The following is a 26,168-nucleotide window of genomic DNA, read 5'->3' as shown; positions in this document are numbered from 1 at the left end:
GACTAGAGGCGCTCGCCACCATGCCTGGCTAATTTTTTGTATTTTTAGTAGAGACGGGGTTTCACCATGTTAGCCAGGATGGTCTTGATCTCCTGACCTCGTGATCTGCCCGCCTGGGCCTCCCAAAGTGCTGGGATTACAGGCATGAACCACCACGCCCGGCCAAGGTCTAACTCAGTTTGAAGGCCTTTGTTCTGCCATTTGGAAATTCCCTATTTCTTAGATAATACCATCTCCTAAAAAATTCTTTTTAAAACTTCCATGATTCAGATGGTGCTCTGTTTTCTCAGGAGATTCTCAGCTTTCTTGAATTCTGAATTTTTGTTTCTCATGTTTTAAAAACATTCTCAACTGATTTTTTTTTAAATAACATTCCTTTGTTTGATGTTCTGTGATTTTATTTTTCTCTAGAATTACTTTATTTTGGTCTTGTTCTTTACTCGGATTCTTCTTGTCGTATTTCTGGTTGTTTTTTCTTTTTTTGTTTTTGAGATGGAGTCTTGCTGTCTCGCCCAGGCTGGAGTGCAGTGGTGCTGTCTCGGCTCACTGCAACCTCCGCCTCCCAGGTCCAAGCAACCCTCCTGCCTCAGCCTCCGGAGGAGCTGGGACTACAGGCACGTGCCACCATGCCTGGCTGATTTTTTGTATTTTTAGCAGAGACGGGGTTTCACCTTGTTAGCCAGGATGGTCTTGATCTCCTGACCTCGTGATCTGCCTGCGTTGACATCCCAAAGTGCTGGGATTACAGGCATGAGCCACCACGCCCGACTTGATTGTTGTTATTATTTTAATTTTATTTTTTTGTGATGGAGTCTCATTCTGTCTCCTGGGCTGGAGTGCAATGGTGTGATCTGAGCTCACTGCAACCTCCACCTCCCGGGTTCAAGTGATTCTCCTGCCTCAGCTTCCCAAGTAGCTGGGACTACAAGTGCGTGCCACCATGCCCGGCTAATTTTTGTATTTTTAATAGAGACGGGGTTTCACCATGTGGGCCAGGCTGGTCTCGAACTCCTTACCTCAAGTGATCCACTGGCCTCGGCCTCCCAAAGTGCTGGGATTACAGGCATGAGCCACCACACCTGGCCTGTCTGGACGTATTTTAATGTGAGAGAATAGATAGGCTGATTGGAAATGTTGTATATAGGTAGAGCTTGTTGACTGGTGGGCCTTGCTCATTCAATAAATACTTTAGTATGTAATGTGTATAGGTGTCAGATAATTCGCTTTATGATAACTGGATGGGGAATTTTTGGAAGGGAAGGCAACCATTCCTAAAATTCCAGAATGAAGAGAATGTTATGTTTATTTTGACAGGTAGTTTATTCATTTTCCTTAAAAAGGAATCTTTCTTGTTGCCCCATTTTCAGCTCTTTTTCTCATTTTTGTTTTTCTTCTGCCTCCTGTTTCCGCTTCTCCTTTTTCTTTTCCCTCCTCTTTTTTTTTTTTTTATTGCTCCTTGCAGAGCAGGGCTACCCCCATAGGCAGTGTGACCAAAGTGACCCCTTTTTCTCATTTCTGTCTGGAGATTTAAGTCCAGATTTTTTGTGACTTTTCCAGGCAGTTAGACTCTCCTATTGTTTATGTAGTTGGGCTATAATCCCTTCTTTTGCATATTCTAGGCTGTGAACTTTTTCTGCTGTATTTTATCTTATTTTGAGCTTCCCTGAGACTCAGTGAAATATCTGGGGCATTTATAGCCTCTCTCTCATTTTTCCTACTGTTAGAGATTTATTCTCTTTTAAAATACCTAGCCGAGTGCTCTGGTTGTGTCAGGAGGATTGCTTGATCCCAGGAGTTCTGGGCTGCTGTGCACTATGCCGATTAAGTGTCTGCATCAAGTTCAGCATCAGTATGGTGACCTCCAGGTTGCCTGAGGACAGGTGAACCAGCCTAGGATGGAAATGGAGCAGGTCAAAACTCCTATGTTGGTAGTGGTGGGATTGCACCTGTGAATAGCCACTGTACTCCAGCCTGGGCAGCAGTGAGACCCTGTCTCTTAAAAAATAATAGTAAATTAAAATGCTTTTATTGTCATTTTAGCAGATAAGTCCTGTGCTTCATCTGGCCCTTTGAATCTAAAAGTATTTTAGTATGATTTTATTTTGTTTTATTTTATTTTATTTATTTTGAGACAGAGGCTTACTGTGTCACCCAGGCTGGAGTGCATTGGCGCAGTCTCGGCTCACTGCAACTTCCACCTCCCAGATTCACGCGATTCTTGTGCCTCAACCTCCAGAATAGCTGGAATTACAGGCGTGCGCCACCACAACCAGATAATTTTTGTATTTTTAGTAGAGGTCAGGTTTCACCATGTTGGCGAGGCTGGTCTTGAACTCCTGATCTCAAGTGATCAGTCCATGTCAGCCTCCCCAAGTGCTGGGATTACAGACACGAGCCACTCTGCCCATCTATGATTTTATTTTTAATTAAAATTAATCTGGATTGTTAATTAAGAGATATCAGTATACTCTTAGGGATTGTGGAAGACAGTGAGCTTATTTAATAGTCAGCAGGTCTCTTGAAAGTAAATGATATCTTAGGGCTGGGCGTGGTGGGTCACGCCTGTAATCCCAGCACTTTGAGAGGCCACACGGGTGGATCACCTGAAGCCAGGAGTTCCAGGCCAGCCTGGCCAACATGGTGAAACCCTGTCTCTACTAAAAATACAAAAATTAGCTGGGTGTGGTGGCATGCACCTGTAATCCCAGATACTCGGAGGCTAAGGTAGGAGAATCGCTTGAACAAGGAGGCGGAAGTTACAGTGAGCAGAGATCGCTCCACTGCACTCCAGCCTGGGCGACAGAGCGAGACGCCGTCTCAAAAAAAAAAAAAAAAAGTAAATGATGTCTTAGAAACAAGCCTTAAAAGATCTTAATCTTACTCTTGCTAAATGTAATATAAGTCTAAGCCAGCCTCAGCTCTTGCCTGAGATTACTAGTCTCCTTGTTTCTATTCTACATGTATTCTCTACACAGCAGTGAGGGTAATCATTGCAAGTAAAATATTGTCTTATTTATTTGCTTAAATCTCTCCCATAGTTTCCCTTTACACTTAGAGTAAAATCCAGACCCTTTCTCCTGATCTGTAAGATTGTATGCAGTCTCTTGCCTCCCTAGTTCTTCACCCATGTTACCTACTGGTATCCTACTTGTCTCCTGATTTAGCTACACCAGCATCCTTGATAAATTATTCAAAAAGCCAAGCTCATTCCTCATGGCCTTTTAGAATTGGATTATAAAGAGGATGAACTGCTTATCCCTTCTTATCATTCAGTGCTGCTCAAAAGTTACCTTCTCAGGGAAGATTTTCCTGACCATTTTATCTAAACTATGGTCTTTCCCAAATCACTGCCTATCCTGTACACTGCTTTTAATTTCTTCTTAGCATATATCTGAAATTATATTATGTATTTGCTAATGATCTTTTCCCTATTAGAATGTAAGCTCTATGAGGGCAAGGACTCTTGTCTTGTTTACTGCTGTATTCTTCTAGCATAAACACACACACTCCCTTAGAACAATTCTAGGTACACAATAGAAATTCAGCAAATGTTTGGGTGAATGAAATGGCCCTAAAATACTACTTTAAAACTTGTTTTCTTTCCAGGTTATATTCTTATTTAATGTGTGTAAAAATGTGGTGGTATGAAGTTTTTTGGTTTTAAAAACTTTAATAGTGAGTTTTTGTGGGCATATTGTATTCATAAGAGCTGTTAATTCTAGCCATAACTTTAAATAAGTGTATTGGTTGCTTGTGTACATGACTATCTGTAAGTAAAATGAAGGTCTCTTAGAAGTTAATACAGTTTAACCTTAAACTCTGTTCTAAAATTATTTGACATTTTTCTCACTGAATAAGAATGAGAAGGAGGAAGCATAGTGTAGAAAAGTAGCATGCAGGGTAGAGTGGTACTGGATTGTAATTATGTAAGTTAAGGAAATAACATGCTTTGCCTATTCCTTGTCACCCTTTTTTTCTGCCTTATAGACAAGGAAAAAAAAAAGATTGAATAAAAGAGTTTTAATTTTAATTATATGTCTTATGTGAGTATTGTTTTGGTTATACTAGTTACTGAAATGTGTATCATGTCACAGTTCACTTTTTGCTTTTTTTTTTTGAGTTTTGCTGTTGTTGCTCAGGCTGGAGTGCAATGGCACAATCTTGGCTCACTGCAACCTCTGCCTCCTGGGTTCAAGCAGTTCTCCTGCCTCACCCTCCCAAGTAGCTGGGATTACAGGCATGCACCATCACGCCCGACTAATTTTTTGTATTTAATAGAGACGAGGTGTCACCATGTTGGTCAGGCTGGTCTCGAACTCCTGACCTCAGGTGATCCACCCGCCTCAGCCTCACAAAGTGCTGGGATTACAGGTGTGAGGCACTGCGCCTGGCCACAATTCGCTTTTAGATATAAGCCTTGTTTTTGTAGTATGATAATAGATTAGTTGATAACGTAAATATCCAGAAGGTGAACCATCAGAGGCTTAGCTGCTATGTTAACTAAGAAGCATTTATGGAATATAATTGTTCTATAGTTGGTAGGTTAAAAGTTTCTTTTAAAAATAATCATCTGGATGATTCTGTCCTTTTCCTGGAATTATTGTTCTGTGTAGTATTTCCCAACTGGGGCAATTTTATATCCCTCCAGCCCCATCCCCAGGTAACATTTGCCAATGTCTAGAGACATTTTTGGTTATCAACTTGGGGCGTGCTACTGGCACCTAGTAGGTAGAAATTAGAGATGCTGCTAAATATCTTACAGTGCACAGGATAATCTCCCATAACAAAAAATTATCCAGCTCAAAATGTTAAAAGTGTTAAGGTACTTTAATATAATGAGTAACTTGTAACAGAAAATTGAATTCTAAAGTAATAATTATTAGAAAGATCAGCATGTTTACTGATTGACTTCATTGGAGAGATTCTCCATACTATTTCAGTCACTCCAAACTAGAGTGAGATACTTGACATGGTCTTTTATTATGCTGAAACAAAAATGCTTTTTTTCCCCATAGTGAAAAGGATTTTGTTGGAATAACTGGATAATTTATTACCTGCTGTTAATATTGCTTCAGATATGATGTGACAAGGATCAAAATAATAGTTGTCTCTTTGTAGAAAGTGGTACAACCAGTTGACAAAGTTAGATGATGTTCCCTGTCATTAAAATAAATTCCATGAATTACTGTTATTCTCTTTTGATGGCTTTTTTTTTTTTTGAGATGGAGTTTCGCTCTTGTTGCCCAGGCTGGAGTGCAATGGCGCAATCTCGGCTCACTGCAACCTCCGCCTCCCAGGTTCAAGTGATTCTCCTGCCTTGGCCTCCCGAGTAGCTGGTATTACAGGCATGTGCCACCACACCTGGCTAATTTTTGTATTTTCAGTAGAGATGGGTTTCACCATGTTGGCCAGGCTGGTCTCGAACTCCCGACCTCAGGTGATCCACCTGCCTCAGCCTCCCAAAGTGCTGGGATTACAGGATTGAGTCACTGTGCCCGGCCCTCTTTTGATGGCATTTAAACAACCTTCTTAAATTCTTTCTGGAAGCACTTATAATTTTAAAGATGTAATATGATCAAACACCTTTTTAGTCATAGAGTAATTCATTCAGAAGCCTGGTTTGTTTATATTAGTAAATTGGTGAATTTCTGTCACCTAGTCAGTTGTAAATATCTATTATTATTTTTCCATTCTTTGAGTTTTGAAAATGCATTTAAATGTTTAGCAGTTAATTTTAATAAAATTAATTACAGGGCTGTTGCAAGTCCTCTGCATTTTGTATCTCTTCTTAGGAGTATTATCTTTCTTTTTAAATTCATATGCTTAAAAGGTACTTTTTAAATTAGTTTCAATAAAACTGAAGTTTCTCTTATGCAGGATGCTGTGGGGCACTGTTAGTGTATAAAATAAATTTACTCTTGACCGTAAATGAAATTGTAGTCTAATGGAAAATAGCATATTATCCGATAGAAGTCTAAATAAAATATAGTACAGACACGGAGTGGGGAATAATTTAATTCCATTTATGAAGATCCAGAAGCTTTATGTAGTTTGGTATGATTAGATTATAGGGGTGCTCCTTAGTAGTTTGGTGTGTCTTCATGAGAAATCAGACCTGAAAAGCGTAGAACTATGGAATGGAATAGCAGAATAGTATTCATAAGTTTATATATTATCCTTGAGATGATGGAGGGACTATTGCAAGTATTGAGTGAGATAAAATAACAAGTTTTAGAAAATAAGGATTTTGGAAAAACTCACCAAGTAATGTTATTGAAAGGTTGCTTGAAATGAAAAGATATGTCTGTGTGAAAGGAGATCAGTTTGGACATGTTTGAACAACTCATAGAAAGTGATGTGAGGCTGACACTGGGAAATTAGAAGTAGCAGGGATGTATGAATGTTATAGATGCTGTGGAATATATTTCGAAGGACTTTGCAGCCAGTTGAATAGTAAAGTAGGAGAGTAACAAGAGAGTTTAAGGCCAAGCATATTTAGTTCATGAGGTGGAAAGATGAGGAAGAATAGGTTTGAAGGTGTCTATACCATTGTTTTTACCCACTTTAGGCTAAATCTTACCAAACTTAATTTTTCTGATTTTTTTAAAGTAGCATTTCTAAGTAGAAGTACCTTGGAATAACTATTGAAATACCTAGGCTGGGCACGGTGGCTCACGCCTGTAATCCCAGAACTTTGGGAGGCCAAGGTGGGTGGATCACGAGGTCAGGAGTTTGAGACCAGCTTGGCCAACATGGTGAAACCCTGTCTCTACTAAAAATACAAAAAATTAGCTGGGTGTGGTGGCAGGCGCCTGTAATCCCAGCTATTTAGGAGGCTGAGGTAGGAGAATCACTTAAATCTGGCAGCCAGAGGTTGCAGTGAGCCAAGACCACGCCACTGCACTCCATCCTGGGCAACAGAGCAAGACTCTGTCTCCAAAAAAAAAAAAAAACAACAAAAAACAAAACTATTGATACACCTTATGAAAGTAAGGTCTTGCTAAATAATGAAGGTCTGGCTAAATAATAATGGCATATCCACTTAAATAAGCAAAGGAAATCTGTATAGGCTGATATGAGAAGCTCTGTATGTAGATGAGGAACAAAGTACATATGTGCATACATATATGCTGGCGTATACCTAGGTTTTTTTCCACCTTAATTAGATGATAGAAATAGTACTTGTTATCTTGAAGGAGAGAGATTGATACTTAGGCTTTTCATCTTTTTGTACTACATGACTTTAGCTATGTACGTGTAATGTGAGTACATCGTAAACATGTGAATGCAGTGTGAGGTGCCTGCTGAGAGATTCCATCAGGCAGTTGGGATCATGTCTGAAACTTAATAGAGGGGACTGTTGATAACCCAGTTAGAGTAGATATACAATGCAAAAGGACAAGAATGCATCAGTAGAAACAGAGAACTAGTGGATTTATAATAGTGGAACTTTTACAGGTATGTGACTTAATAGAAAATTGCGGTAGGAGAAATTCAAAGCTTTGTTTTATTTATGTTAAGTGAAACTCCATCTTCTGTTTGGTATAAATAAATGTTTCCATTGATTGCTATTGAAAGGTGGCACTGTCCTTCCATAGTAGTGGGTTAGTGAAAGAAATTAATACTCTTGATTTTTATTTTTTCTTTTTATGAGAGAGGATCTTGCTCTGTTACCCAGGCTATGGTGCAGTGGCATGATCATGGCTCACTGCAGCCTTGAACTCCTGGGCTCAAGCCATCCATCCTCCTTAGCCTCCCAAGAAGCTGAGACTACAGGCATATGACAGTACTGCTTGGCTAATTAAAAACATTTTTTTTGTAGAGACAGGATCTTGCTATGTTGTCCAAGCTGGTCTTGAACTCCTGGTCTCCGGTGATGCTACTACCTTGGCCTCCCAAAGCGCTGGGATTACAGGTGTGAGCCACTGCACCCAGCCCTCTTGATTTTTCTGATCAGCAGTTTCAGGTGGTGATGGCTACCTAACTAGTATAGCTTTATAGAATTTATCATTTCTGAGTACCTTTTTTATTCTTAGACTTTTATGTGTAGCAATTTTATGTTTAACTTTTCATTGACTATGTTTGTAAAAGTAAAATTTCTCTAATTTGTTAGAATTTACTTGTGGGGAAGGAGAGGTTGGAGTGGAACATAGCATAACCCATATATAAGATATATGTGGCAAATATCTTTTTTTGTTTCTAATTCTTTTTAGTTTCTCTATTAGTTAATGATAGCATGTATTTCAGAATAGAGGCTAAGAACTATATAAATTTTAAAGATAGCAAAATTTCTGGCAAGAAACATTATATCTTTTTTCATGGGTTTAGCACTTAGTTTTAGAAGAATTTGTGATTGTTTAGTCTGTGATTCTGATTCAGAGGGAAACCTGTCTAAACCCTGAGCAAAGAAAGAACTGTATTTGAGCATAGTTCTTTACATGTTTTATTCTGTAGCCAAAGTATGTCAGGGTATCTTAACCATGATGTTCATCAATAGAATTAACTCCTATGTTGTGTTAGTGGTATACCAGATTTGTATGTATATTGTTATAGAATGCATTATTTGATCTCTGAAACGTAGTTCTGAATGCCTTTGATTCACAGAAAGAAGTCTGTGATGAAATAAACTTGTTTTGATTTTTCTGTGCTCTAAATCTTTTAAGTAAGTCTTCTATATTTGCTGTTTTATTTTAATGCAAATAAAGCTTTCCTTTGACAGTGACCTTGGCTCAGTTTAGGGATTGATTCTGAATATAGGAGATGGTAATAAAAAAAAAAAGTACCATTTAAAAAGTGGGAGATTTTAGGCTGGGCGCAGTAGCTCACACCTGTAATCCCAGCACTTTGGGAGGCAAACATGGGAGGATCACTTGATCCCAGGAGTTCAAGACCAGCCTGGGCAATATAGTGAGATCCTGTCTCTACAAAAAATAAAAAACTAGCCAAGTGTGGTGGTACACACCTGTAGTCCCAGCTACTCAGGAGGCTGAAGAGGGGAGGATACTTTGAACTCTGGAGGTGGAGGTTGTAGTGAGCTGAGACCGCACCACTGCACTCCAGCCTGGGTGACAGCAAGACCTTGTCTCAAAAAAAGTAAAATAAAATAAAATAAATAACGGTGGGAAGATTTTGACATTATTGCATTCATTTGTTTCTTAACTTTCCGTCTATAGCTTATCTGCTTCTATAATTGTCAATCCTTAAAAACTGTCATACCTCATCTGGAAGAATTTTTATTGAATAAAGGCATAACAGCATACGCTACCATAAGCTATGTTAAATTCTATATGAGTACATTTCAGGATAGTATGTTATTGTCATAGTAAAAGGAAAGAGTTGCAATTAATGAATAATATAATGCTTTGGGCCTTGCAGCACTTCCTGTTCATGGCTGTACCTGATCTTTTTGCAGTTTGTCTGTATTTAGCTTTATGTCTAATTGAAACTGTGTCTGTAGTTAATTATTTGGCTATATGTGAAAGTTCGTTTGAGGAAAGGAGAGGGTTATTCGTATTCTAAAAGTGTATGTGTACTATATAATTGATGTTGGCAGTATGGTAATTAGAGTTTTTTTATCTGGCATCTCTTAAAAGTAACAATTTTTAAGTATTATCAGCTTTAAATATAGAATGTATAATGTAAATGAATTTATATTTTAAAATTTATTGTGTCTTGATACTCTTGAAATTGACTACATTTAAATTCTTTGCACATGCTAATGTCTGTGAGAATGATTCAATAAAATAACAAAAAGTCATATTTAGGTAATGCATTTGGTTTACTCATTTTTATTTTAATAGAGCCCTGTGCAGTAGAATTGGTTTTTTTAATAATGTTACTGCACAGTAGTCTAGCAACTACTTATGTAAACAGTGTGAAGGTTTTTATACTTCTGCCAGAGGACAACGTAATATGAAACACAGAGTTGTTTTATTTGTCTCTGCAGAAAGTAGTAGTGTCTTTCAGGCTGGGGGAAGGGAGATTTCTTATCCTTTCTTCCCTAAGAATAGTTATTTGAATATGAATACTTAAAATCTTTTCATCTCTGACTTTGCCACTATGTGACCTCAGCAAAGCCCTTGATTTTACATAATTTCCACATCAAAGTCAGGGACAATACCCTTTGCTTCTTATCTTAAAATGTTATTTTAAGTATTAAATAAGAAAAGTACATATCAAAGTAGTTAGAATTACTATTTTAAAAAGATTTGCATTAGTGAATATTTGGTAGACAATTCAGCTAACCGTTATTTAGAGTCTAATGTGGTGAGGTAAAAACTACACTTGATACTCAGCTGTTTATAGAACAGAACTATTCTGGTGATTAATTATAAAACATATCCCCCATGACAGTGTGCTAGCATTATGTTCCCACAGCAGAAAGTTTTTGTATGCTTGGGATTTTAGTTTTTGCAATAAATCTGGGGCATATTTGGAATAATAATGATATGTATTTGAGCATTTGATAGCATGTTTAGAAATCAGTTTTTGTTTTGATGGCCTGCTTTGCCCTGAGTTTGTAAGAGATCAAGTGCTACTAGTGCTAGGCATTAGTGAATAGATGAATGAGATAAGATTTCCCTGTCACTCAAAGAATGTACAATCTGCAAATACCTTCATTGCTACCAGACCTTACATATCTTACAACTTTTGTCTTAGTACTCAGAGTAGATAAGCAGTGGCATTGGTACCTTCTAGTGTGTAAAAATTGTTTATTTCAAAGTACAAGATAGTGTATTTTAGTAGTACTAATGCAAAAACAGTCCGATTTTTAGATTTCATTTATTCACTAGCAAGTATTGACACCTATTATGTACCAGGTACTGTAGGCATCTGTGCTAAATTAGTGAACAAAGGTTAGACCCCTGTCCTTGTGGAGCTTTTATGTTCTAGTGTGAGTGACAGTCAGCTATGAACGTAATAAATTATGTAATATGTTAAAAGATAAATGCTATGCAGGAAAATAGAGCAGGGTAAGGGGGATTATTATTGAGGCAAGTGGGCATGGGCATATTGCTATTTAAAATAAGGTAGTTATGGGCTTATAGAGAGGTGACATTTAAGCAAAGACTTGAAGGAAGTGAGTGAGTCGGCCATGCAGATATTTGGAAGGAGAATGTTTCCAATAAAAGAAATGGCCAGGAATGGGTCTGGAACCCATTGAGGAACATAAAGGAAGCCCTTGGAAGCAGTATAAGAGAGGACTAGAATAGTAAAAGATGAAGTTGAAGAGGAGAAGAACAAGATGATGGGAAGTTTTCATAGGATGGTATAAGGACTTTGGTTTTTTTCTCAGAGTGAAATGTCATTGCAAGATTCTGGACATGATCTGACTACAAGCTTGGCTGCTAGCTACTGTTATGACAACCTGAGAACCTTAGCTTTGTAAACCCGAGAGAATAGGAATTTGAGAGTCTAAACATGTCTTATGCAAACCAGAAGCTAATGTTCTGTGTTCACACTCACCGAGCAGTTGGATCTTCAGAGAGAAAAAACTCCTGATGCTTTCCAGGGTTCTTTGGTATAGATCAGCTTGCTTCTTGTTGTGGCATCCCTCTTTTATCCTTAGATTTCAGCTTTCTGTGGTCTGTCAGTTTCCACTAGCTCATCTTTCCAACTTCCTTGTTGTCTTCTCTTTTATTCTGTCATCTCCTGTCATTTTATTGGTTATTTTAGGAGAATAAAAAGAAACAATTTCTTAGTCGCTGTGTTGAACCAGAAGACTAATAACTTAAAAATTGATGTGCCAATGTGATTAGAAAAGAACTCAGATACTTGCACTGAAACTTCACTTTCCATTGTGAAACATCTTGCCAGAATTAATAGTAATAATGCTATTTTCATGAAACACAAATCAGGCCTTCAAAAATTTAAAACTTGAAGTATATCTACTCATGGAAGTAAAAAAAAAAATACATAATCATTTTCCTTGTATAAATGTATAAATTGTTTAAAAGTATCTTACTCACTTTTATAAAGCTCCCACTTTGAGTCACTGTACTGGAGCAGTTTAGATTTAAGAGCCCCTTTCAGGGAATGGATTTGTACAAAATAATGTGCTTGAGGACTTGAGAACCGTGAATTACCTAAACCGTGAATTACCTAAAGACAACATATTTTGGTAGGAAGATCATATAGTTAGGAAACTTGGATTTTGGCCCCATTTCTCTATGGCTAAATTTTAGACTTCAATAAATTATTTAATATTTTCATGCCTCCTCATTTGTGAAATAAGGGATTGCAGGTTAGATAATCTTTAAGTAATTCTAAAAACATTATGATACTTAACGTCATTTTGGAAATTTTTAATGCTTATGTGGATAATTAATTTTTTTTAATTTTTTTATGCAGGTTAATGGTGCAATGTAAGAAACCTTTAAAAGTTTCTGATGAATTAGTGCAGCAATATCAAATTAAAAACCAGTATCTTTCAGCAATAGCATCTGATGCAGAACAAGAACCTAAAATTGATCCATATGCATTTGTTGAAGGAGATGAGGAATTCCTTTTTCCTGATAAAAAAGATAGACAAAATAGTGAGAGAGAAGCTGGAAAAAAACACAAGGTAAGAGAAATCACAGTACACCAAAGGGTCACTGTTGATTTTGTAGCACTGCATATAGTAACACTCTTAGTACCACAGTTATCTCACTTCTTTTGTCTTAGAATAGAAAGAGTAATCATTTATTTAGAAAAACGTATTTTTGGCCGGGTGCGGTGGCTCATGCCTGTAATACCAGCACTTTGGGAGGCCCAGGCAGGCGGATCACCTGAGGACAGGAGTTCGAGACCAGCTTGGCCAACATGGTGAAACCCTGTCTCTAATAAAAATACAAAAAGTAGCTGGGTGTGGTGGTGTGCGCCTTGTAATCCCAGCTGTTCAGGAGGCTGAGGCAGGAGAATCACTTGAACCCAGGAGGCAGAGGTTGCAGTGAGCCAAGATCAGGCCACTGCACTCCAGCTTGGGCGACAGAGCGAGACTCTGTCTCAAAAAGAAAAAAAAGAAAAATGTATTTTTTTGAATGGGTAAATCAAGCACATGGTACCAATTATAGCTGACCTCTTGATAATGAAAATATTTTGTTGTTTAAAAGTTTCTGGGTTGGATAAAGGGCATATTAAATTTTGTCATAATTGAAATCAGGACATTTAGGTAGGCTATTTTGACAGTGATTTTAAAATATATTGTAAGTAAATTACCAGTTTTCAAAGATACAATAGAATATACATCACTGAGTTTAAAAAATATGTGCTATTTTTGAATATGTGATTCAGGAACTTACAGTGCACCTAGAAGTAAAAATGAAGTGCAAGATACATAGTTATTAGATTAAAAATTTAAAAATCAAATATATGAGAATTTGTTAAGATTAAGATAACTTTGCTACACAGGAATTATGTCTTAAATACAAAATACGAAAATTGGCCAGACACAGTGGCCAATGCTTGTAATCCCAGCACTTTGGGAGGCTGAGGTGGGTGGATCACTAGGTCTGGAGTTCGAGAGCAGCCTGGCCAAGATGGTGAAACCCCATGTCTACTAAAATTACAAAAATTAGCTGGGTGTGATGGCAGGTGCCTGTAATCCCAGCTACTCGGGAGGCTGACACAGGAGAATCGCTTGAACCCAGGAGGCAGAAGTTGCAGTGAGCTGAGATCATGCCAGTGAACTTCAGCCTGGTGACAGAGCAATACTCTGTCTAAAAAAAAAAAAAAAAAATTCTGTAAAGTTATGAAAAGGATACAATAATACGTGTGAGGTTTTTTTTTTTTTTTTGAGATGGAGTTTCGCTCTTGTTGCCCAGGCTGGAGTGCAATGTTATAATCTTAGCTCACTGCAACCTTTGCCTCCCTGATTCAAGTGATTCTCCTGCCTCAGCCTCCCTAGTAGCTGAGATTACAGGCATGCGCCACTACACTTGGCTAATTTTGTGTATTTTCAGTAGAGATGAGAGTTCTCCATGTTGGTCAGGCTGGTCTTGAACTGCTGACCTCAAGTGATCCGCCCTCCTCGGCCTCCCAAAGTGCTGGGATTACAGGCGTGAGCCACTGTGCCTGGCCCCTAATAATATGTTTAATACAAAATAAGTTTCACAAAGTTTTACTTAGCCCTACTATATGCCAGGTACTTGAAATTTTGTCTTTTTGGAAGTATGAGAGTAGTGATAGCTGGGAAGGCTGCAGGTATAATAGAAAGAACGTGAACTGGCTGGGCGCTGTGTCTCACGCCTGTAATCCCAGCACTTTAGGAGGCTGAGGCGGGCAGACCACCTGAGGTCAGGAGAGCCAGATCAGCCTGGCCAACATGGCGAAACCCCGTCTCTGCTAAAAATACAAAAATTAGCCAGGTGTGGTGGTGCATGCCTGTAATCTCAGCTACTTTGGAGGCTGAGGCGGGAGAATCTCTTGAACCCAGGAGGGGGAGTTTGCAGTGAGCCAAGATCATGCCACTGCACTCTAGCATGGGTGACAGAGTGAGACTCTGTCTCAAAAAAAAAAAAAAAAAAAGAAATAACATGGACTTTGGAATTTGACAGATTTAGGATAAAATTTCAGCTCTCACTGTTTATCAGCCATATTTTCTGGGGCACATTAGAGTCTCTACTTTTGTCTATAAGATAAACATACCACAGGCCAGGCGTGGTGGCTCATACTTATAATCTCAGCACTTTGGGAGGCTGAGGTGGGCGGATCACAAGGTCAAGAGATTGAGACCATCCTGGCCAATGTGGTGAAACCACATCTCTACTAAAAATACAAAAATTAGCTAGGCGTGGTGGCACGTGTCTGTAGCCCTAGCTACTCGGGAAGCTGAGGCAGGAGAATCGCTTGAACCTAGGAGGCAGAGGTTGCGGTGAGCCGAGATCGTGCCACTGTACTACAGCCTGGTGATAGAGCGAGAGTCCATCTCAAAAAAAAAAGTAATAATAAGCATACTACTTACTTGTGAACTGTAAGAATCAGTGATAATGTATGTTAAACACTTAGCTGGATGCCTGACACACAGCTCCTCAATAATTGGTAGATTTTATTATTGGTAAATTATATATTTCAGCCTAACATGCAATATTTGTTTGCAGGTAGAAGATGGGACATCTAGTGTAACAGTGTTATCACATGAAGAAGATGCTATGTCATTATTTAGTCCCTCTATCAAGCAAGGTAAAACCTTTATTTCCTAATCAAAATATTGCATTCCAGGATTGTTACTACAGACTGATCTGATATTGTTGGACTTCTAATATTCCTTTTTGTATAATTCATTATGTTTCATAGAAAGGAATCTTTCTTAAATGATGGATTTATTGGTTATCTTTTATTGGAAGAAGCAAGTTCAGGTGATAGAATTTGTGTTTTTAATTGTTGCAACCTCTTTCCTGTTTTTACATATAAAAATAGTTTTCTATTAAAAACTCAGTTTTATGTAATAGATTTCTCACACCCTTCTACTGGGAATTGTGTGAAAGGAAGTAAAAGAATGAAGGCACATATTGACTGGAAAGCGATTGAGAAAAGGCCATTGTTATACTATGCCAAGGCTGTGGTTATACTCTCCAGGAAAAACACACTTGAAAAAAATGGGAGAAAGATACTGATGTCCAGTTGGTTGACAGTAGTGTTTCATCATCATAACGCCAAGTGTTTGCTCTCTGAAGACACTACTTTCAAGCCTATAGCAATGGGGGTTACAATTAGAAGACTATCAGTTATCTTCATACCTGTCTCCATTGTTTAAATTATAATTGAAAAATGGATCTGGGCACCATGGCTCACGCCTGTAATCCCAGCACTTTGGGAGGCCAAGGTGGGTGGATCACTTGAGGTCAGGAGTTCAAGACCAGCCTGTCCAACATGGTGAAACACCATCCCTACTAAAAAAATACAAAAATTAGGCCGGGCACAGTGGCTCACACCTGTAATCTCAGCACTTTGGGGGCCGTGGCGGGCAGATCACGAGGTCAAGAGATTGAGACCATCCTGGCCAACATGGTGAAACCCCGTCTCTACTAAAAAAATACAAAAATTAGCTGGGCATGGAGGCACGCGCCTATAGTTCCAGCTACTTGGGAGGCTGAGGCAGGAGAATGCTTGAACCTGGGAGGCAGAGGTTGCAGTGTGCCGAGAACATGTCACTGCACTCCAGCCTGGTGACAGAGCGAGACTCTGTCTCAAACAAACAAAAAAAACAAAAATTAGCCTCGCGTGGTGGTGCATGCATGTAGTCCCAGCAACTTGGGAGGCTGAGGCAGCAGAATCGCATGAACCCAAGAGGCAGAGGTGGTAGTGAGCCAAGATGGGCTGGGCACAATGGCTTACACCTGTGAGGCCGAGGCAGGTGGATCACCAGAGGTCAGGAGGTCAAGACCAGCCTGGCCAACAAGGTGAAACCCCGTCTCTACTAAAAATACAAAAATAAAGCATGTGTGGTGCCAGGTGCCTGTAATCCCAGCTACTTGGGAGGCTGAGGCAGGAGAATCGCTTGAACCCAAGAGGCAGAGGTTGCAGTGAGCCGGGATTGTGCCACTGCACTGCAGCCAGGGTGACAGAGCGAGACTCTGTCTCAAAAAATAAATAAATAAAAATTGAAAAATGATTTAGAATAAGCTCAACTATGATTGTGTTGTGACATAGAATAAATATGAGTAAAATGCTTTAAAGTTTTCACCTGTAAAATGAGGAGATAAGGTCATTGTCTAAGGTCCTTCAGATCTAAAACCACAATTTCTAAATTAAACTTTACTGGAATTTTGTTGTCATTTTCTTCCCACACACACAACTTAAGAGAGCTGTTCTGAGGCCACTAATTCAACAAATATTTAGTTAGCACCTGTTATGTGTAGGTACTGTTTGGGTGTTGGGGACACAGTGGTCAAGACTCCACTTTGAATATGTCTGACTTAAACTCCTTGTGAATGGAATAGAGAGACATAGTATAGTAATTCATTTACAAAACCCATTTAACTTTTAAAATAATTTTTTTAATTGACAAGTAAAAATTGTATATATTTATGGTATACAACATGATGTTTTGGGGGGGAGTGTGTGTATATATATATATATACACAGTGTGCCGAGTGTGTGTGTATATATATATATACAGTGAGACCCTATATATATACACACACACACCAAAATATATATGTAAATACATATATATTTACATTTTTTTTAACATTTTACTCATATTCTGTGTCACAACACAGTTACAGTTTATCTTATTCTAAATCATTTTTCAGTTATAATTTAAACAGTGGAGACTGGTATGAGGAGAATTGTTAGTCTCCTATTGTAACCCCACAACTATAAGCTTGAAAGTACTGTCAAGTCTTCAGTGAGCAAACACTTGGAATTATTTTACATATATATGTGTGAGTGTGTATGTATATATGTGTGTGTATATGTGTGTGTATGTATATATAGTGGAATGGGTAGATCAAGCTATTTAACATGCATTACCTTACATACCTTTTTTGTGTGTGTGGGTGAGAATACTTAAAATCTACTTTCAGCAATTTGCAAGTATATAATATGTTATTATTCACTATGATGTACAGCAAAATCCATTTAACTTTTGATGTGGGCAAAGTAAGTCATCTTCTGGTGTGTGTTTTTCGATGACAAAGTTTTAATATTTGGAATAAATAGTGGGTCAGTCTGTGGATAACCAAAAATAAGAAAAAAATCTATCTGAACAATGAACAAATGGTCTAGGTGGCTTGGAAATTCAGCAGTTTGGATTCTTTGCTGGAGTGATCTACAGATTCAGAGCAATCCCTATCAAAATTCCAGTGACACTTTTCACAGTAATAGAAAAAACAATCCTAAAACGTGTATAGGGTAACAAAAGGCCCTGAATGGCTAAAGCAGTCTTGAGCAAAAAGAACAAAGTTGGTGGCATCACCCTACCTGATTTGAAAGTCTGCTGCAAGGCTAGGTGTCATGGCCCATGCCTATAGTCTCAGTATTTTGGGAGGCCACAGTAGGAGAAATGCTTGAGGCCAGGAGTTCAAGACCACCTTGGCCAACGTAGTGAGACCCTATCTGTGTAAAAAAAATAAATAGGCCAGGCGCAGTGGCTCATGCCTGTAATCCGAGCACTTTGGAAGGCCAAGGTGGGCAGATCACCTGAGGTCAGGAGTTTGAGACCAGCCTGGTCAACATGGCAAAACCCCATTTCTACTAAAAATACAAAATTAGCCAGGTGTGGTGGTGCGCACCTGTAATCCCATCTATTTGGGAGGCTGAGGCAGGAGAATTGCTTGAATCTAGGAGTCAGAGGTTGCAGTGAGCCCAGATCGCTCCATTGCACTCCAGCCTGGGTGACAAGAGTGAAACTCCATCTCCAATCAATCAATCAATAAAATGTTAAATATTTTAAAAATTAAAATATATGGCTGGGCGTGGTGGCTGACACCTGTAATCCCAACACTTTGGGAGGCCAAGGCGGGTGATCACGAGGTCAGGAGATCGAGACCATCCTGGCTAACACAGTGAAACCCCATCTCTACTAAAAATACAAAAAATTAGCTGGGCGTGGTGGCACACGCCTGTAGTCCCAGCTACTCGGGAGCTAAGGCAGGAGAATCGCTTGAATCTGGGAGACAGAGGTTGCAGTGAGCCGAGATCACGCCACTGCATTCCAGCCTGGGCAACAGAGCGAGACTCTTTCTCAAAAAAAAAAAAAAAAAAGTTGGATTCATGGAAATAGAAAGTAAAGTGGTGATTACCAGAGACTGGGGGTGGGGGAATGGGGATGGCCAGAGGACATAAAATTTCAGTTGGGAGGAATAAGTTCAGGAGATCTATTGTAAATTGTGGTTACTACAATTAATAATAGATTGTATATTTGAAAATTCAGAGTAGATTTTAAGTGTTCTCAACATAAAAAAAAGTACCTGTATATGAGGTAATGAATATGTTCAATAGCTTGATTTAGCCATTTCACAATACATACATTAAAAAAAAGAAAAAAACAACTCAGAAACAAATTGGGTTGTTTGGCCTACTTACCTATCCTAGGATGTTCCCTGGGATATAGGAAACATGTAAGCCCCTTATTGTGCCTGTAGTTTAGCTTTCTCAAAATGTGAAACATATACTACATTCTGGAGTATCTCCAAGGTGGAGCTTCAAAATCTTGGTTTTTAATAAGTATCTTAGATGATTTTTACTTACTCTTAAAATTTCAAAGGCACAGCTCTAGTGAATCTTTAGAACTGACACACCAGAGACACTGGGGAAGTGACTTTTATCTTTCTGAAAACGAGGACTGTCTCAAGTCAGTTGACAGAGAATGATTTGGGAGATTATGTATCAAATTGTTTTTCTTGTGCGGGAATATATTGGGAGTTTAATTTTCATTGTAATTGGTATCATGTTTTTGTTACCCTAAAACGGGGCAAGAGGGTAGGAAAATAAAATTGTAGTACGGTAACTAAGCGGTAGTATTTATCTAGTACTTAAGCACCTAGTACTGGGCAAAGCACATTACCGACATTCTATTACATTTTATTCTTGGTATTGAGGCACAGAGACATTAAGTAATTTGTCGAGGGTCATACTGTTAGTGGTGGAGCTGGGATTCAGATTAAAGTCTGTCTGGCCCAAGAGTCAGCTCTTAATCATTGTTCTGTTCTTCCTTTACATTTCAGAAAGATAGAAAAATACAGGCCAGGTGAGGTGGCTCACACCTGCACTTCAGAAACAGAGGCAGGCAGATTGCTTGAGCCCAGGAGCTCAAGACCAGTCTGGGCAACATGGCGAAACCCCAACTTGAGGGAAAAAAAAGAAATTAACTGGGCATAGGGTCACGTGCCTGTAGTCCCAGCTACTGGGGTGGGAGGATTGCTTGAACCCAAGAGGTCAAGGCTGCAGTGAGGTGTGATTGCACCACTGCATTCCAGCCTGGTGGTGACAGAGCGAGACCCCGTCTCAGAAAAAAAGAAAAAAAAAATTACAAGTGTGTGTATGTGTATTTAATTCTGTTTTTCTAATAGTATTTATATTTTTATTTGATGCATTAATTATTCATGTAGAGTACTTAGCTATTTTATGGATTACCTGACCTTCTAGTGAGCTTCCTGGGAAAGATATCATCATTTATTTATAATTTTTTTTTCTATAAAAACACTTTCTCGATTTTAAACAATAAAGTACAATTTCTTGTTGCATAATCCCCTTATGACCTTAAAGTTATATGTCTAATTTAAAAAGAATAGTACTTACGTGGTCAGTAGTAGCAGTTTTTTTTTTTGTTTTTTTGTTTTTTTGTTTTTTTAAGATGGAGTCTCGCTCTGTCTCCCAGGCTGGAGTGCAATGGCGCTATCTCAGCTCACTGCAACCTCTGCCTCCTGGGTTCAAGCAATTCTCCGCCTCATCCTCCCGAGTAGCTGGGATTACATGCCCCTGCCACCACACTCGGCTGATTTTTGTAGTTTTAGTAGAGACGGGGTTTCACTATCTTGGCCAGGGTGGTCCTGAACTCCTGACCTCGTGATCCACCCTCCTCGGCCTCCCAAAGTGCTGGGATTACAGGCATAGTAGTAGCAGTTTTAATTTTATTTTTCTGATTGACTTTTGTAGATGCTCCACGCCCTACTAGTCATGCCCGTCCTCCATCAACAAGTTTGATTTATGACTCAGACCTGGCTGTCTCTTATACTGACCTTGATAATCTCTTCAATTCTGATGAAGATGAACTAACAGTGAGTATCTCATTAATGAATAGGATTATAATTTGTTTTCCTTGATTTTATTATTTTTTTATGTTTTAGAAGTGATTTGTGAGTTTAATACTATGTTTTAGCCCTGAACAATAGGAAATGTAGTAAAATCTCATTCATTGATTTCTTTTTTAAATCTCATGTTTGAGTAGTCTTGCCATAGTGTCATCTATAAACTTTGAGGGTTTTGTTTCTCGTTTTGTTTTTACATTTGGGGGACACATGATTAACCTTAATTTGAGCTCTGCCGTATGTTCTGTTTTGTAGTTTTAGGAAGCAGAATTATTTTCCTGTTTGATTGTGTAGTTGGAGAAATGACTCTGGAATTTACTCATTCAGAGAACACATACATAATTGACATTAAAGTTATTTGCTTTGTCAATTTATTAAGGAATACCAGTTCTTTTGAATTTGTTTTGCATCACAGCAATTATAAGACAGATACATGATATAACAATAAAAGAGGAAAAAAATAATATTTAATCTTTAACACCCATTTGCAGAGAAAGGTGAAGATAAAAGAAATTAAAGCTTAAAATGAGATTCCCTAGAATGTCAAGTCTCTGTCAAATTAATGAATTGGGTGCTGCATTATCATAAAAGGGAATTCCTTTTCATCTGCATAAAGGTAGCTTGGAAACTTCTATGGTACATTTGATCTTTCCTTTCCTACATAATATGCATTTAGTCCTCTCTCAACATATATATCTCTATATGTGTGTATATGTGTGTGTGTACATATACATATATATATATTGCAGATACATAAACTTTTACTGTATATCCCATAGTGTAGTACATTTTAGGGCACCCTTTACTAGGCGACTATATCCTTGAATGCTTTGGCACATTCATACTTTCTCTCTACTACCATTCCTCTATCAGCTGTGGTTCCTCTGAAATAAAAAGGTGGTAGTCAGAACGTGGTCTACATATTAATATTTATCACAAACTGTCTAACAGAAGACATGGAACAAATGTTAGCTCTGAAAACATTGGTAAGAGCTTGGAGATAGTAAAACTTGTTTGTTCAATCTACTAAAAGTTAGGAACTCTATTGCTTCGTCATTAGATCTTCTGAAGTTTGTACTTAGTTTTACCTGTTAACAGTATTTTTGCAGGAGTAGGGAGACTATTAAAACAAGGTGAAAGTATAAATAAGAATTTAGATAGGTGAGTGATTGATTATATAGGAAACTTCAGTGTATTCAACTTAAGGAGACAAATGCTTTGCAAATATCTTTTACCAAGAAGCATTTCTAATGTTAATTACAACCCCTTCTTATTGCAGGTTTTCTCATTTTTATTTATTTTAAGACGAGTCTCACTGTGTTGCCCATGCTGGAGTGCAGTGGTGCAGTCCTGGCTCACTGCAACCTCTGCCTCCCAGGCTCAAGCAATTCTTGTGCCTCAGCCTCCTGAGTAGCTGGAATTACAGGCATGCCCCACCCAGCTAATTTTTTGTATTTTTAGTAGAGATGAGGTTTCACCGTGTTGGCCAGGCTGGTCTCAAACTCCTGGCCTCAAATTGATCTGCCTGCCTCAGCCTCCCAAAGTGCTGGGATTACAGGTGTGAGCTACCGTGTCCGGCCTCTTATTATTGGGTTTTAAGTTAAGGTTAACCTTACTTCTGTGTATTTTGAAAGTATTGGTCATTTTCTTTGGAGGAACTTTTTCCTTTTAATTTCGAGGCTTACCAAATAAATATTACCAAATAAATAAATCTGGAGTCAGTGATTAAGAAATATTTTATATCTTTCAACACTAGTATGTATTTGGCTGTATCACAGGTTCAAAATACTACTTTTAATGAATGGGCTTTACTGTTAAGTTATATCTGAATGATTACTATTTTGAGATCACATTGGATGTAAAATTTTAGATAAATATGTGCTTTTTTTAAATAGCCTGGATCTAAAAAATCAGCGAATGGATCAGATGATAAAGCCAGCTGCAAGGAATCAAAGACAGGAAATCTGGACCCATTATCTTGCATAAGTAAGCTTCCCTCATCTGTGCTTGAGATAAATTTGCAAACTTTTAATCTCAACAAAGCTCCCCACTCCTTTTGTTTTAAACACAGATTCGCCTATTTTTAGTCATGTTAAAATGTATGTTTTTATTAAATATAGGCACTGCAGATCTTCATAAAATGTATCCTACACCACCATCATTGGAACAACATATTATGGGATTTTCCCCAATGAATATGAATAATAAAGAATATGGTAGTATGGATACAACACCTGGAGGAACTGTTCTAGAAGGAAATAGTTCTAGTATAGGAGCACAGTTCAAAATTGAGGTTGATGAGGGATTCTGTAGCCCCAAACCTTCTGAAATTAAAGTAAGTATGTTTTTTCTAGAAAAATAATTCACTTCCTATATTTTCTTATAGAATTAGTTTGTTGCCGTAGTCAAAAATTATTTTATAGTGGTTGCAGTTTTGTAGCTAAGTTGAGGACTGAATTGTTGTTGTCACTGTTAAGAATGCATTTAAGAAAATAATAGAATTGTATTTACATTTTATTTTGTTTAAAGAAAGGAAAAAAGGTCCAGAGCCTGTTTGAATTGTTTGTGTATTTTTTCCCCCTAGAAGATAAGATACTAAAAACCTACCATCTTTATATTGTAGGATTTTTCTTATGTCTATAAGCCTGAAAATTGTCAAATTCTAGTGGGATGTTCCATGTTTGCACCTCTAAAAACTCTACCAAGCCAATATCTGCCCCCTATCAAATTGCCAGAAGAGTGTATTTACCGTCAGAGTTGGACTGTTGGAAAATTGGAATTGCTTTCTTCAGGGCCTGCAATGCCATTCATCAAAGAGGGGTATGATTTATGTTGTTACAATAGTATGTGACTGCTTATACAGCTTTAATTTTTTTTTCATAGATTTACCTGGTATGCTGGAAAAATAAAATTGGTTTTTGAAAATTCTAAAAATTATTTCTGGTTAATCAATTATAGTGATTGGCCGGGAGCAGTGAATCACGCCTGTAATTCCCATACTTCGGGAGGCCAAGGCAGGCGTATCCCTTGAGGTCAGGAGTTTGAGATCAGCCTGGCCAACATACGAAACCTCGTCTCTACTAAAAATACAAAAATTAGCCAAGCGTGGTGGCACATGCCTGTAGTCCCAGCTACTTGGGAGGCTGAGGCACAAGAATGGCTTAAACGTGGGAGGCAGACGTTGCAGGGAGCCGAGATCGCATGAGTGCACTCCAGCCTGGGCAACAGAGTGAGACTTTCTCTCAAAAAAAAAAGGTTAATTGGGTATGGATAAACTATTAGGAAACTTAAGACTATTATGCTTGATTTGTATTCCAAAGCACCTTTTCTTTTGGGCTGCAATTTTAAATTGCTCCCATTTTTACATTTGCCATCTTTTCCACACTTATTTCACATTTTAACATCTCTGACTTTGTCAGTTTCAACTCAAGGCTAAAAGAAATCTGAATTTGAGATGTCTTATAAGTGGTAGCATCTTAAAATTACCATTTTTCCCTTTTTACACATGAACATCTCTAAAATCATTTTTCTTTTTTTTACAGTCAGTAGCATCTTAGAATCAAGGAAATATAAGTATTTCTAGTAAACAAAGTTTATAGATAGTAAATATGGATGTCTAGGTATGCATTAGCATATAGAGTGCTTATTAATCATTTTTGAACTTGTTGATTGATCCTTAGTCCACAGCAATCACTTAGAGTAGATATGTTAACCAGAAATAAGAATTGACTGTGCTTGTAATTCTTGCAATACTTGTCCTTTCATAATTTTCTGTGTAATTGAAAAACATTTGGGACGTTTTTAGTTGTATTTCACATTACTAATATGTTCCTTTATATATATATTTGATTTTCTTTTACCCTGGTGGTGATAGTGATGGAAGTAATATGGATCAAGAATATGGCCCTGCTTATACACCTCAAACTCATACTTCTTTTGGGATGCCTCCTAGCAGTGCACCTCCTAGTAACAGCGGAGCAGGAATTCTTCCTTCTCCATCCACCCCTCGGTTTCCAACTCCAAGGACTCCAAGGACTCCTCGGACTCCTCGTGGAGCTGGTGGACCTGCTAGTGCTCAAGGTTCAGTCAAATACGAAAATTCAGACTTGTATTCACCAGCTTCTACCCCATCTACATGCAGACCCCTTAATTCTGTTGAACCTGCAACTGTCCCTTCCATCCCTGAAGCACACAGTCTTTATGTAAACCTCATCCTTTCAGAATCAGTTATGAATTTGTTTAAAGACTGTAACTTTGATAGTTGTTGCATCTGTGTCTGCAACATGAATATCAAGGGTGCCGATGTTGGAGTTTACATTCCGGATCCAACGCAGGAAGCACAATATAGGTGTACCTGTGGCTTCAGTGCTGTCATGAACAGAAAATTTGGAAACAATTCAGGATTATTTCTTGAAGATGAACTAGATATCATAGGACGCAATACAGACTGTGGCAAAGAAGCAGAAAAACGTTTTGAAGCTCTCAGGGCTACCTCTGCTGAACATGTTAATGGAGGACTAAAGGAATCTGAAAAATTATCTGATGATTTGATATTATTGCTGCAAGATCAGTGCACTAATTTATTTTCACCCTTTGGAGCAGCAGACCAAGATCCTTTTCCTAAAAGTGGTATAATTAGCAATTGGGTACGTGTTGAAGAGCGTGACTGTTGCAATGACTGCTACCTTGCATTAGAACATGGGCGTCAGTTCATGGATAACATGTCAGGAGGAAAAGTTGATGAAGCACTTGTGAAAAGTTCATGCTTACACCCCTGGTCCAAGAGAAACGGTAAGTATGTCAATAAAATACTTTTTTGTTTGCTTATTTCCCTTTAGTTATATGACTTTGCTTTTCATTCTTAGGAAAAAGCAATAAAGGCAATTTCCCATGTAGCAAATAAAGACATTTAAAGTTGGACTTAAAACTCTTTATGGATGATGTTTTTAAAGGGAGAATTTCTTAGCAGTTTAGTTTAATTTCACCAATAAAAGTATGGTTATTATAAATCTGTAATTATATACTTATGTAGGAATATGAAAGGCACATTCCATATATTTATTAGCATAGCATTGCTGGTGGTCTGCTTTATTCAACATTCTTTCACTCATTAAGTATTTACTGGGCACCTTGTATGTGCCAGGTATTAGCCTAGATTCACTGTTGAACAAAGCACACATATTCTTTGCCCTTTTTGAATCTATAATTTAGTGGAGAAAATAGGAAATAAAAAAGCTTCTAATAGATAGTAAGAAGTAATTTGGAGGAAAAGCAGAGTAAAACAGTAGAAAAAGACACGTACGTACTATTTTAGATGTATGGTCAGATAAGATACTACTGAGGAGATAGCATTTGGGCAAACTCCTACATAACATAGAATGTGAGCTATGTAGTTAAATGAGGGAAGAGTGTTTCAGGCAGTGCAAAGACACT

The 26,168-nt window shown here is 38.1% G+C and overlaps 1 protein-coding gene across 1 annotated transcript in view; it reads left to right on the top strand.

The window, feature by feature from the left end:
- The window catches only part of MED13 (mediator complex subunit 13), a 125,400-nt gene that overhangs the window by 60,717 nt on the left and 38,515 nt on the right, over window positions 1–26,168 (top strand). Inside the window, exons 10-16 of the mRNA XM_024234973.3 lie at window positions 12,352–12,565; window positions 15,081–15,162; window positions 20,584–20,705; window positions 22,631–22,721; window positions 22,856–23,070; window positions 23,359–23,555; window positions 24,610–25,526. Coding sequence (XP_024090741.3) covers window positions 12,352–12,565; window positions 15,081–15,162; window positions 20,584–20,705; window positions 22,631–22,721; window positions 22,856–23,070; window positions 23,359–23,555; window positions 24,610–25,526 — 1,838 coding nt within the window. The remainder of the gene's footprint in view (window positions 1–12,351; window positions 12,566–15,080; window positions 15,163–20,583; window positions 20,706–22,630; window positions 22,722–22,855; window positions 23,071–23,358; window positions 23,556–24,609; window positions 25,527–26,168) is intronic.

The sequence above is a fragment of the Pongo abelii genome, chromosome 19 (genome assembly GCF_028885655.2).
Source record: "Pongo abelii isolate AG06213 chromosome 19, NHGRI_mPonAbe1-v2.0_pri, whole genome shotgun sequence".
Lineage (NCBI taxonomy): Eukaryota > Metazoa > Chordata > Mammalia > Primates > Hominidae > Pongo > Pongo abelii.
Note: the sequence above shows the minus strand (reverse complement) of the source record. Positions and strands in the feature narration are given on the sequence as shown.